This window comes from Triticum aestivum, chromosome 1A (genome assembly GCF_018294505.1).
Source record: "Triticum aestivum cultivar Chinese Spring chromosome 1A, IWGSC CS RefSeq v2.1, whole genome shotgun sequence".
Classification (NCBI taxonomy): Eukaryota; Viridiplantae; Streptophyta; class Magnoliopsida; order Poales; family Poaceae; genus Triticum; species Triticum aestivum.
Window position 1 is genome coordinate 471,246,790 of NC_057794.1, and position 11,445 is coordinate 471,258,234.

Genomic DNA, 11,445 nt, shown 5'->3' on the forward strand with positions numbered 1-11,445 from the left:
TGATTCTAATGGTACTCCCTCTGTAAATAAATATATTATATAATAGCGTTTAGATCACTATTTAGTGATTTAAACATTCTTATATTTCTTTTTTACGGAGTGAGTATTGATTTGGTATTGTGGATGTTAGTGTTTTTTTGTATAAACTTGATGGAAGTTTAATTTTTTTGACTTGACACAAAGCTAATATGCGAAGTAAATAAAATCAAATGGAGTACCCACCCAGCAACCAAGACAGTACTTAGTGGGAGATACGCTCTACAAGTTGAAATGTCCCTTTTAAGCCACCAGGCATCTCCCTCGCTTAATTTAATTAATTCCCCTGATTAGCACCACCCCAGCTTTTAACCCCAACCCCGTCAGGCCATCGCCACCACTCGCTGTTGCGGCGATGCTGCGTATATAAGCAAGCTAAGCAAAGCCACGGAGCAAACTCGTTCGCCTTCAACCAACACCGTCACGCCGCATCAAAGGCTCCATCCACCAAAACATTAACAAATCACAGCCGAGGCGACCGCCAGCGAGGAGTGTGCCCCCCGCCGAAGCCGCAGGCGCACGAGCTCCAGCCGCGCGAGCCGGCCAGCGAGGCCGGCCGGAGATCCCCTCCGGCGCCGCCGCCCGCCGGCCAATGCAGCCGGACTGCCCCGCGGTAAGCAAGCCCCCCTGCCTCGGCCCGGTCGCGCGCGGTTGGTGTGATCCGCAAACCTGCCGCTACTGTTCTGGATAACTGATGCCCTCTCCGTTTCTCTCTCTGTATCTGCGGAGTAGTTCATCGGTTCCCGTGCTAATCTGTAATCTCTCGCCTAGTTCAAACAGTGCCTCTCCTGGTCTCCTTTCTAAGAAAAGGCAGCGAGTACTACTGGGCTGGGTGCCGTGGGATTTTGATTGGGTTGGGTGGCACGTGACGCGAGTACGCTTTGGTAAAAGTTGTTTGGCTTATGCACTTGTCCCGCTGCTTTTCGCAGGACCTGGTGGTGAGGATGCGCAGGCGTTTGAACCGCAGCATGGGCACGGCAGGAGGAATTTGATTCCTAATCAGAGGCGACTTGCTGCAGTGAAAGGCTGTGACTATTTTCTGTAATGGAGTCTCGGATGGACCAGTACGAGATCATGGAGCAGATTGGGCGCGGCGCCTTCGGCGCCGCCATCCTTGTGAATCACAAGATCGAGAAGAAGAAGTACGTACGATATAGTAGTTCTTTTTCCGTTCCAAGATTCTGTTTCCACCCTTCGAATGCAGGTGACAGCAACAGCGTGTGTGCCTGTGATTTGATTGGCAGGTATGTGCTGAAGAAAATCCGCCTTGCCAGGCAGACGGAGCGCTGCCGCAAGTCCGCTCATCAAGAGGTTTGTGAAGCCCTTGGGCTTTGTTTGTTGATTGATTGGTGCTGTTTTGGGGAGGAATTGATTAAGTGGGAAGTAAATTGCAGATGGCTCTGATTGCTCGACTACAACATCCTTACATCGTAGAGTTCAAAGAGGCCTGGGTTGAGAAGGTTTTTATTTTAACCTTTATTTTACCTTGCTTGTTGGGTTTGAAATTTCAACTGAACTTATTTACTGACAAGGAGAGTTATGCAGGGTTGCTATGTCTGCATCATCACGGGCTACTGCGAAGGGGGGGATGTGTGAGTGTTATTCGGCGCTTTGGAGTTCAGTTTCTTGTTTCCATGTCTCTTAAATTGTATTTTGTTCTTTAATAACAGGGATGAGCTGATGAAGAAGTTAAATGGTACTTACTTTCCTGAGGAGGTATGAGATAACTTATCTCTAATTTTCATCTGAATTAAATTAAAAATAAATCCAACATCGAGTTCATAATACTGATTGATCACTGATTGTTCCTCAGAAATTGCTGAAATGGTTCGCACAGTTGGTATTGGCTGTTGACTACTTGCATTCGAACTATGTGTTGCATCGTGATCTGAAGGTAAGCAACAATGGGTATAGTCATCGCCAATTATTTTATGCAGTGGTATGGTTGACAATTGTTCCTCATAATTGCAGTGCTCCAACATATTTCTCACCAAAGATCATGATATACGCCTTGGTCAGTTCCTGATTACAGATAGTACAGTACTGCAAGTTATTTCACACTACAATTTAACCTTTTGTTTTATCAATTAACATTTAACAATCCATTGTTTTGCATGCAGGAGATTTTGGCCTAGCCAAGACTCTGAAGGAAGATGATTTAACTTCTTCAGTATGATCCTTTTTCCTATATCCTCCGATGACCTCTGCTTAAAACATTTGCATTGCCATAGCCTTTCCTACTGTTAGAAGGGCATTCCATTTATTGAGCTATTAATACCTCTCTCATATGTTACATCATCAATGACAGCATGATGTTTGTCATGCGCATATACCTCATGCTATTTATCGTCTTCCTCTTCCCTTATTAACCACAAACAATGTAGGCGCGTAAATTCATCTGTATTGTGGAGTACATAAAGTCAGGATCATTTTTATATGCTCAGACTCTTGCTGGATACTAATGCTATTATGTTTCCTTTAGGTCGTCGGAACACCGAATTACATGTGCCCGGAGCTGCTTACAGACATTCCCTATGGATTCAAGTCGGACATTTGGTCGCTTGGTAAAAATAATTAACATCAGGCTAATGTTTCTGTACTATTCCTAGATTACCACATATTTGCTTATGAATTTAATATAACTTTGTCTTTTACAGGATGCTGTATGTATGAGATGGCGGCCCATCGACCTGCTTTCAAGGCTTTTGTGAGCTCTTACCTGATATATTTTTTGCTTGAGAATCATTGCTATCCTGGGTGGATTATAAGTTGAATATTTACCTTTTCCATCTTACATTCCGAATGGGCTCGTATCCGTTATAGTTTTTCTGGCTTAGTAGTTTAATACTCCTATGTTGAAAAAACTGCAATATTTTGGTAGAACTAGCTAAGATCTGGTTAGCTCTGTAGTCCACCCTGCATATTCTCTTACGGAAATACTTTGCAGATACTATACAATACAAAATGGAACATAAACTAACTCTGCATGTAAACTTATTTCCTATGTAAAGATTCTTTTTGAGACAATATTCAGAAGTGCTTTAGGCCAAATTACATGAACAAAGCAATTACCATGGGATATTGCCTAAATTAAGTAAAAAGAACTAAATTAGTATATCAGTTCATAAAGATGGCTGCATGCATCGATTGATGCAGAGGCCGGGGGTTTAACCTCCTTTTCAAAAAAAAAAAAATCAGTTCATAATTGACATGTACTGGCTCACATATAACTATTCATATTTTAGAGCATTTGAGCATTAAAGTTTTTTTTAATTATTCTTGCAACATTTCAAGTAACTTCTATATAAGTTGGTCAATTATATATTTGCTTTTGTAAAAAATATTGCTAATGGTGTTTATGATTCATCCAAAGATAACTATTTAGTTACATATAGTATCAAAGTTTGGAACATATGAGGTATCCAAAATATTGTCTACAAGAAAATGGTGAAATAAAATTAGTATGATCTGGTAAAACTCTACAATAAAAAATCTGCAATGTTGGGTTTCCTGGTTGTTACTTGGTGACGCTACTATTTGCAGTTTTCTTTAACAAATCAGTGGACTTACCCGATTAAGAATGCTTGCAGGATATGGCTGGATTGATAAGTAAGATAAATAGGTCCGCGATGGGTCCCTTGCCTACCTGCTACTCCTCTTCTATGTACGTGCACTTTTCTTCATAGAGTCGGTTGTGTAAAAGCTATACATTTGTTAAAAGTTGTCTTGTCATTTGTCTCATTTCAATCACATGATCTGTAATGTGGTAATCATCCTTGGTTCTTATGCTTCAGAACCAAGTAATGATTTGGTAGCATCTGTACTGATGTTGGTGTATTACAGTTTATGTCTCTTTTAAGTCGTAAGTGTGTGTCCTTTTTAAGTCTTATCATTTGTCTCATTTCAATAACATATTTTAAGTCATCATCCTCAATTCTTATGCTTCACAACCAAGTAATGATTTGGTAGCTTCGCAAAGAATATACCACTCTAATGGTTTCCCCTTTTGCTGTTAAATACAGGAAATCTCTTATCAAAATTATGTTGCGGAAGAATCCTGAGCATCGACCTACTGTAAGCTACTATGAAGCTGGAAACCTTCTGACTATAGCCTTGTCTCTTTCCACTCTTTCTTTCGAAAGGCCGTAGCTATTCTTTATTATGAAAGAACAAGAGTTTACAAGTACAACATGATCTCTGAATAAAATGTAATGTCCTGTGAACAGGCATCGGAGATTCTGAAGAACCCATATCTGCAGCCTTATGTTGATCAATGTCGTGCTCTTTATGATGCTTCAAATACCATGCGAACACCACCGAAATCATTGTCCACTTCACGGAGCAGTCAGAGAAGCATGTCTGAAAGCCAAAGCAGCAGCATGTCTAGTAGTGATATAGACAGCACACTATCAAGTGACAGAAGCACATCAGGTGGAGCTGCAAGTACTGACACCAAGGTCATTGATACTCGAAGCGTTCATGATGTGGATCGAGATAACTCAGATGAGAAGTGGGCAACGCCAGAAGATCTCAGAGGCAACAAAGACCTGAAAAGACAAGATTCATCTAAATCCATGGATCAGCATCACAGGGGTGAGACTAAGCAACCGAAAATCATTGAGAAGATAATGACAACCTTAAGAGAGGAGAGCAGGCTTAGAGAAAGCAGTACTCCGGCAAGAACTAGAGGCGTAAAGCCGAGTTCTGCAGTCAGTAGTAAGAATGAAGCAGAGCAACCATCAGATACTTCAAGGTTTAACAACAATGCTTCATGCAGATCAAGGTCTGGTGATGATTCATCTCATGGATTGGTCAGTACCAACGATGGATGCGTGAATTCAGTTCAAGCATCACCACCCTCGAAGCAACTGGTATGAACCTACTTCTTTTATATCATAAACAAAATCCAATTAGCTTTTATTGCTAACCACTGACTCCTGCTATTGGTCATGCAGTTACCTATTGTGGAACACCGTTCAAATATCAAAACCGTTCGGTCATCAACTCCTGAACCTGCCAAACAGGTCATAGAAAATGGTTCTGCAGTTTCAGCAAAGTCAAAAATCAAGACCCCAACTAGTGCTACTAGACGGGCTAGCCCTCAGCGACGAGCGGGGGTAGGGACAACTGGCCTCCCAGCCACTGTGCAAAAAGGAGCTCAAACTAAGGCCATGGTGGAGGGTGAGAAAAGTCCATGCCAACCTACCCATTCTCCAGATACTACCCCTGGTGATCTTCCACTTATTGTAAGGCCATCCAAAATTCCTTCAGAAGGACTGAACATCATGCCAAACAACTCACATGCAAAATCTGCTCCCCGAGAATTGTTTACTGTGGCAACTAAGGAAGACATCAGTCCTTGCTCAAGTTCAACAGTTGGTTGTGTTGAAAAGATCGACCAGTCTGAGCTATCTGAACCTAACCCACCAGCCTGCTTGATTTCATCGCACACAAGCTCAGTGCCTGATGCTGTTGCCACGGAAGACAATGGCCTTACAGCCATACCACGTTCAGAAATTAGCAGAGACAATTTGCAGAGGAGTGTGGTTAGTAATGATTCAAGCCTGAGCTCTGCTTTGGGTCCATTCATTCCAAGCTTTGAACAGGAGTTTGTTTGCAAGGATGATGTGCAATCCAGTAAGCATGGGCAGAATATGGCCACATTCCAAAGTGGTGAGGATAAATTTACTGTCCAAGAGCTTCTCTCATCGATGCCACCATACGGTTCTTCCATTTCAACAGCAGAAGGTGCAATGTTGGAGAAGGGACCCAATTCTGTTCAGTCAATGAAGAAACAAACATCAATGAAGAAAGAAACAGGTCCTCATTTAAACCCACTGGTTGATGATGCCATTCGGCAAATCAATCTCAATGTCTGCAATGAGCAGCCAACATCAGAAAATGGTCAAGGGGAAACTCAGAACATGGATGTCAGCAAACTTCTGAATGTGGTAAGAGAAGATCTGGAAGTAAGAAGCAGCTCATGCTCATTAAACTCACTGCCTTCTACACCTCTTCCCTCAGTTGCTTCCGAACAGCATGTCTTGGGAAGCAATGCTGCCTGCAAGATACCAGCCAGCTCAGACACAGCAAGATTATCTAGTGCCATCGTCGATGTGAGATCTTACATCTCTGAGGCCAACATCGTTGTCAAGGAGGAGACATCCCCTGCTAAGGAAATGCTCGACGTCACGTCATTTAGGCAGCGGGCCGAGGCTCTTGAGGGGCTCCTTGAGCTCTCCGCGGACCTACTGGAAGACAACAGGTTGGAGGAGCTTGCCATTGTTCTGAAGCCATTCGGGAAGATGAAGGTCTCCCCAAGAGAGACGGCAATCTGGCTGGCCAGAAGCTTTAAAGGGATGATGAATGACGAAGCAAGTCGCACGTCTATGTGAGTATCTGTATCTTTGTAGCCCGGAGGGGCACTTTTTGCTTGCTCCCCCCTTGTGCTCCGAGCTTACCGAAACTCGCTTGGTTTTATAACAGCGTGTGGTTTGTGTTGCCTGGTTTTTCCTTTTGATTCAACCATTCTTTGTGGCGTATGTTGTACATAGCCAAGACTTGTAAACAGAATAAATGTCCCTTCAGTACTGCAAATGGTTTAACTTCTGCATACATCGCATTCGTCGGAACACGTGGGAAAACGTGATCAAAACATGCTGCTTTTCCGGTCTTCAAAGTGACCAGATTACTGCAGCTACTCCCCTAGAAATTGTCTTAGCACATGAGAAATAAGGTAATGTGGTATTGATGTACTGTATTAGTCAGAGAAGCATTTGTCAAAGTCACTCTTTCCCCTATAGATGTGGATCCTCCAATCCATCCACCCATCCAACCAGCCGTGCCTTAAGTTTGTCCTTACAGTTTCCAGTTAGATACTTTTAGTCTGCTAGCACTAACACAGTCCCATATACTCCCTCCATTCCACAATGTAGATCTCGGAAAGCACGGGTGCACTACATTGTGGAATGGAGGGAGTATTTGATAGGCCATCAACCCCTTAACAGTTGGACAGATCACCATATTGTTCTATTTTTTTTTATTCCTTAGGTACCATCAAGACCTCACTTTTCTCTAAGTTGATTCTTAGACCAGACATCATTTCGAACAAAGTATAATAGTGGCTTCAATTTCCATGCCCCCTCCATGTCATCCCTGATGAATAAAATGGTACCATCGACATATCGAAAAATGGCAATCCGTTTGTAAATCAGATCATCCCTTGGGTGACTACACTTTTCATCCAGGCAATCCATTTTAGGTTGGAACCTTTTTGCTCGGCAGTCAAAGAGAAACTGGTAGTTCACCTTGTCATATGCTTTCTTAAAACCAAGCTTGATTACTACCATCTCATGCTTTCAAAACTTGATATGTTCCAAAATTTCATGCAAAATCAAGACCCCATCCATGATGTTCCTACTAATCTTGGACATGATGAGGTCAGCTTAGTAGTCAGAGCTTTCAAGAAGCTAGACTTTTGATTTTTTTTTCCGAAAAGGAGGTCATCCCTCGGCCTCTGCATCGGACAGATGCATGCGGCCACTTTATTAAAGTAAGTTCAACAAAACAAATAGTATGGTCTGCAAAGTACAACTCACAAAAGAAGCAAAATAAAAATAAGCATCTGAAAGCCACAACCGGCTGGACGAAAGGACATCAAGGACCTATCTTATTATGCAACCACCATCCAAATCGGTTGAAGATAGCTCGTGCTACCATCTCCCACCGGTTGCACCCAGTAGCCAAATGCTCCCTGGAGCCCGTAGGAGTGAGTAGCAACCACGTACGGATCTATGCCGTAGCCCTGAAGATAACCTGCAAGAAGTTAATCATATAAAGTCTGTTAAAAATCATATCGTTCCCGCAGTTCCATATAGCCCAAAGGAATGCGCATATTCCAATCCGAATACTTGACGCAATATCTGGATTCACTCCATTTAGCCACGTCCCAAACAACGCGTCAATGCTAACTAGAGGAGTAATATTAAAAGCTATATGAACGGATCGCCAAAGTAACTTCGCAAGAGGGCAATTAAGAAATAAATGTTGAATTGTTTCGTCGTGAACACAAAAGCAACATCATGGACTACCTACCCATCGTCGCTTTAGTAAGTTATCTTTGGTAAGGATCACTTGCTTATGCACAAACCACATAAAAATTTTAATTCGCAAGGGAACCTTAACTTTTCAAATGTGTATCGATCTTGGGATTGGGCCAGAATTAATAAGGTGTAAGTACATTGATTTGACCGTGAACACTCCATTAGCCGTTAGCTTCCAATTTAAGGTGTCTCCCTGATCAGATAGTTGAACGTCTATCAACCTCCTCACTAAGTGTAACCAGGAATTCCATCGCTCCCCTACTAGAGACCTCCTGAATTAGATATTCAAAGGTACCGTCTATAAAATTGCTACGTAATCCTCCTTAAGTTGAGCAATATGATACAGGGAAGAATATTGGAGAGCTAGTGGTGTGTCACCTAACCATGTGTCTTCCCAAAACCTTGTTGTTGTTCCGTCCCCAACAATGAATTTCATTCTATAGAAGAAGATTTCTTTCGCTCTCATGAGTCCCTTCCAAAATGGTGAATCATTAGGTTTTACGATAACCTAAGCGAGTGTTTTAGAGTGCAAGTATTTATTTCTCAAGATTTGTGCCCACATACCCTCCGATTCCTGTGATAGCCTATATAGCCATTTGCTCAACATGCATTTATTTTTAATCTCGAGGTTCTCGATCCCAAGACCCCCGTGGTCTTTTGGTCGACAAATAATATCCCATCTTGCCAGACGATACTTTGTCTTAACCTCGTCTAACTGCCAGAAACAAACGAGATCGATAGAAGTCTAGTCTCCTTCGTACCCCTTTGGGCACCTCAAAGAAAGATAGAAGGAACATTGGCATACTCGTGAATACCAAATCTATCAATACTAGTCGTCCTTCATATGACATAAGCTTACCCTTCCAGCAGCTTAGTTTCTTCTCGAATCAATCTTCGATACATTTCCACTCCATATTAGTTAATTTCCTATGATGGATGGGAATGCCTAGATAGCTGAACGGCAATGACCCCAGTTCACAATCGAACAATTGCCTATAACTGTCTTGGTCATCTTTGGCCCTACCAAAGCAAAACAATTCACTCTTGTGGAAGTTGATCTTTAGACCAGACAGTTGTTCAAACAGGCACAACACTAGTTTCATATTCCTCGCCTTTGCAAGGTCATGCTCCATGAAGATAATAGTGTCATCCGCATATTGTAGGATAGAGACGCCCCCGTCCACCAAATGGGGAACAAGACCACCTACCAAGCCTTTCTCCTTGGCCCGACCTATGAGAACTGTCAGCATGTCTGCCACAATGTTGAACAGAATCAGAGACATCGGGTTTCCTTGTCTCAGGCCTTTATGTGTTTGAAAATAATGACCAATGTCATCACTCACCTTTATCCCAACACTACCTTTCTTGACAAAAGAATCCACCTGATTCCTCCATGCCCAACTAAAGCCCTTCATGTGCATGGCTTGCTGCATAAATGGTCATTTAACTTTGTCATATGCCTTCTCAAAATCTACTTTGAAGACCATGTAAGTTTCTTCAAATGGATTTCATGTAAGGTTTCATGTATGACTTTTGAACTTAGACCACTAACAAGTCAAATTGTAGATGCTCGTGAGCTTATTATCCTAAGTCGTAACAAATTAATTGCAAAACCCACATCAAGCAAATGGGGATGAACTTCTGGATTTTGTCAGCATGTGCACCTTTTGGCAATAAGGTAATCACTCCAAAATTAATCCCACTCAAGTCCGCTTTATGTTCACAGAAGTCTTGGAAAGCTGACATTATATATGATGCTCTTTGAATCAAACATGTACACTTTGTATAAAGGGACATTTACATTTATGCATCTAATTTGCGCCCACTCTCATATTTACCACTAACTTTTTGATGTGCTCAAATTTGCCCCTAAAAAGCATTTTAGGTCGCCAGAATGCCCCTCTAGCTGGTCAAAGTTGTTTGACCAAGACTTTGAAAGTTTATAACAAATTCATATGAACTCAGAAGAATGCAAAGAAGACATCAAAATGTTCATAAAAATTCACCTATACGTACATGTCATTTACGTTCATCACCTACACGTGCATTTACTTGCATTCATCCTAAATAGTTTTTTAATGTTATAAACCCTAGAAACCTTTAAAGAGTGCTTTTGTCATGAACGTAAATGATATGCACATATAGGTGATGTTTTTATGGAAGTTTTGATATCATATTTTGCATTCTTCTGAGTTCATATGAATTTTCAAAGTTTTGGTCAAACAACTTTGAGCAGATGGAAGGGCATTCTGGCGACCTAAAATGCTTTTATGGATAAATTTTGAGCACATCAAAGAGTTAGGGATAAATTTAAGTAGTGGGTTCAAGTTAGAGGCACAAATGTAAATGTCGCTTGTATAAAATGCCGCACTATGCTTCGTGCCTTAAAACTACATAGTTGTGGCCAACCACGCCTCATAGAACAACTCATCCTCCTTTATCAAGTACACAACCATGGTGTTTCCTTCAAAGTCAACAACGACAAAGTCAACAACGACAACCTCAAAATATTTCGCTATGCCATTCGGCCGAACACTTGCCAGCCATGGCGTTCGCCATGGACAGTGATGACAGGGGCGGATGGTACCTAGGCATCGGCGGAATCCTAGGTGGAACGGTGGCATGCGCCAATGCGTGTAGGTGTCTGTCTAGAGTGACAGAGGTAAGACAAGGCCTGGGCAACAGCCATGGTGGTACAACAGCGGTGACGGTCTCCGAGGGTGCGAATATAGAGAATAGGGGGAGTGGCGGAGTGGGAAAAGGGGGTCCAGGTAGGGTATTTTGGTGGGACAGCAGCGTCAGAGTCCGACGTGACGAGTGCTTGGACTACCCCAAACCTCTCTAGGTTTGGTTCTGTTTTGTGGGATTTTTGGACATCCGGGTCGACAATCTTCGTGACGCTATTAGATGGCCAAAATTATATGGACCGTTAGGCGATTTGTGTTGGAATTGCCACTAAAGCATCTATAACTGAACCCTCTTCCCCCTAAACGTCTGGACGGATATCCTGGATGGGGCCCGGACAAAAAATGTCACCCAACCGACCCCCCTCCCCAAATCCGGCCTAGACGTCTAGGTTGTACGACACCCCTTATATCCAGCCCATATCTGGGTTGGACATGGGGACTCCCGGATGCGTCTACCATGTTGGATCCGACAACCCGAACCCATCCGAAGTCTCTTCCAAGTCGCCCTCAACCTAGCCGGACCTGCCCTCTTCCTCTCCTTTCTTCTGCCTCGTCCGCACCACCCCTTCCCTACCTCCTTTGTCCCAACACACAATGTCGTCACTGCCGTCCCCATCCCA

General features: G+C 42.7%; 1 protein-coding gene across 1 annotated transcript; it reads left to right on the plus strand.

Moving 5' to 3' along the window:
* Nucleotides 1-416: 416 nt before the first annotated feature.
* LOC123057822 (serine/threonine-protein kinase Nek4) lies at nt 417-6,651 on the plus strand. The gene is made up of 15 exons (XM_044480708.1): nt 417-649; nt 966-1,178; nt 1,281-1,347; nt 1,431-1,496; nt 1,582-1,628; nt 1,707-1,752; nt 1,850-1,930; nt 2,008-2,050; nt 2,157-2,206; nt 2,519-2,600; nt 2,694-2,743; nt 3,627-3,700; nt 4,059-4,110; nt 4,263-4,907; nt 4,992-6,651. Exons 2-15 carry the CDS (start codon nt 1,081-1,083, stop codon nt 6,429-6,431), a joined length of 2,841 nt encoding a protein of 946 aa, XP_044336643.1. The 5' UTR covers nt 417-649; nt 966-1,080; the 3' UTR covers nt 6,432-6,651.
* The last annotated feature ends 4,794 nt before the right edge of the window (nt 6,652-11,445 follow it).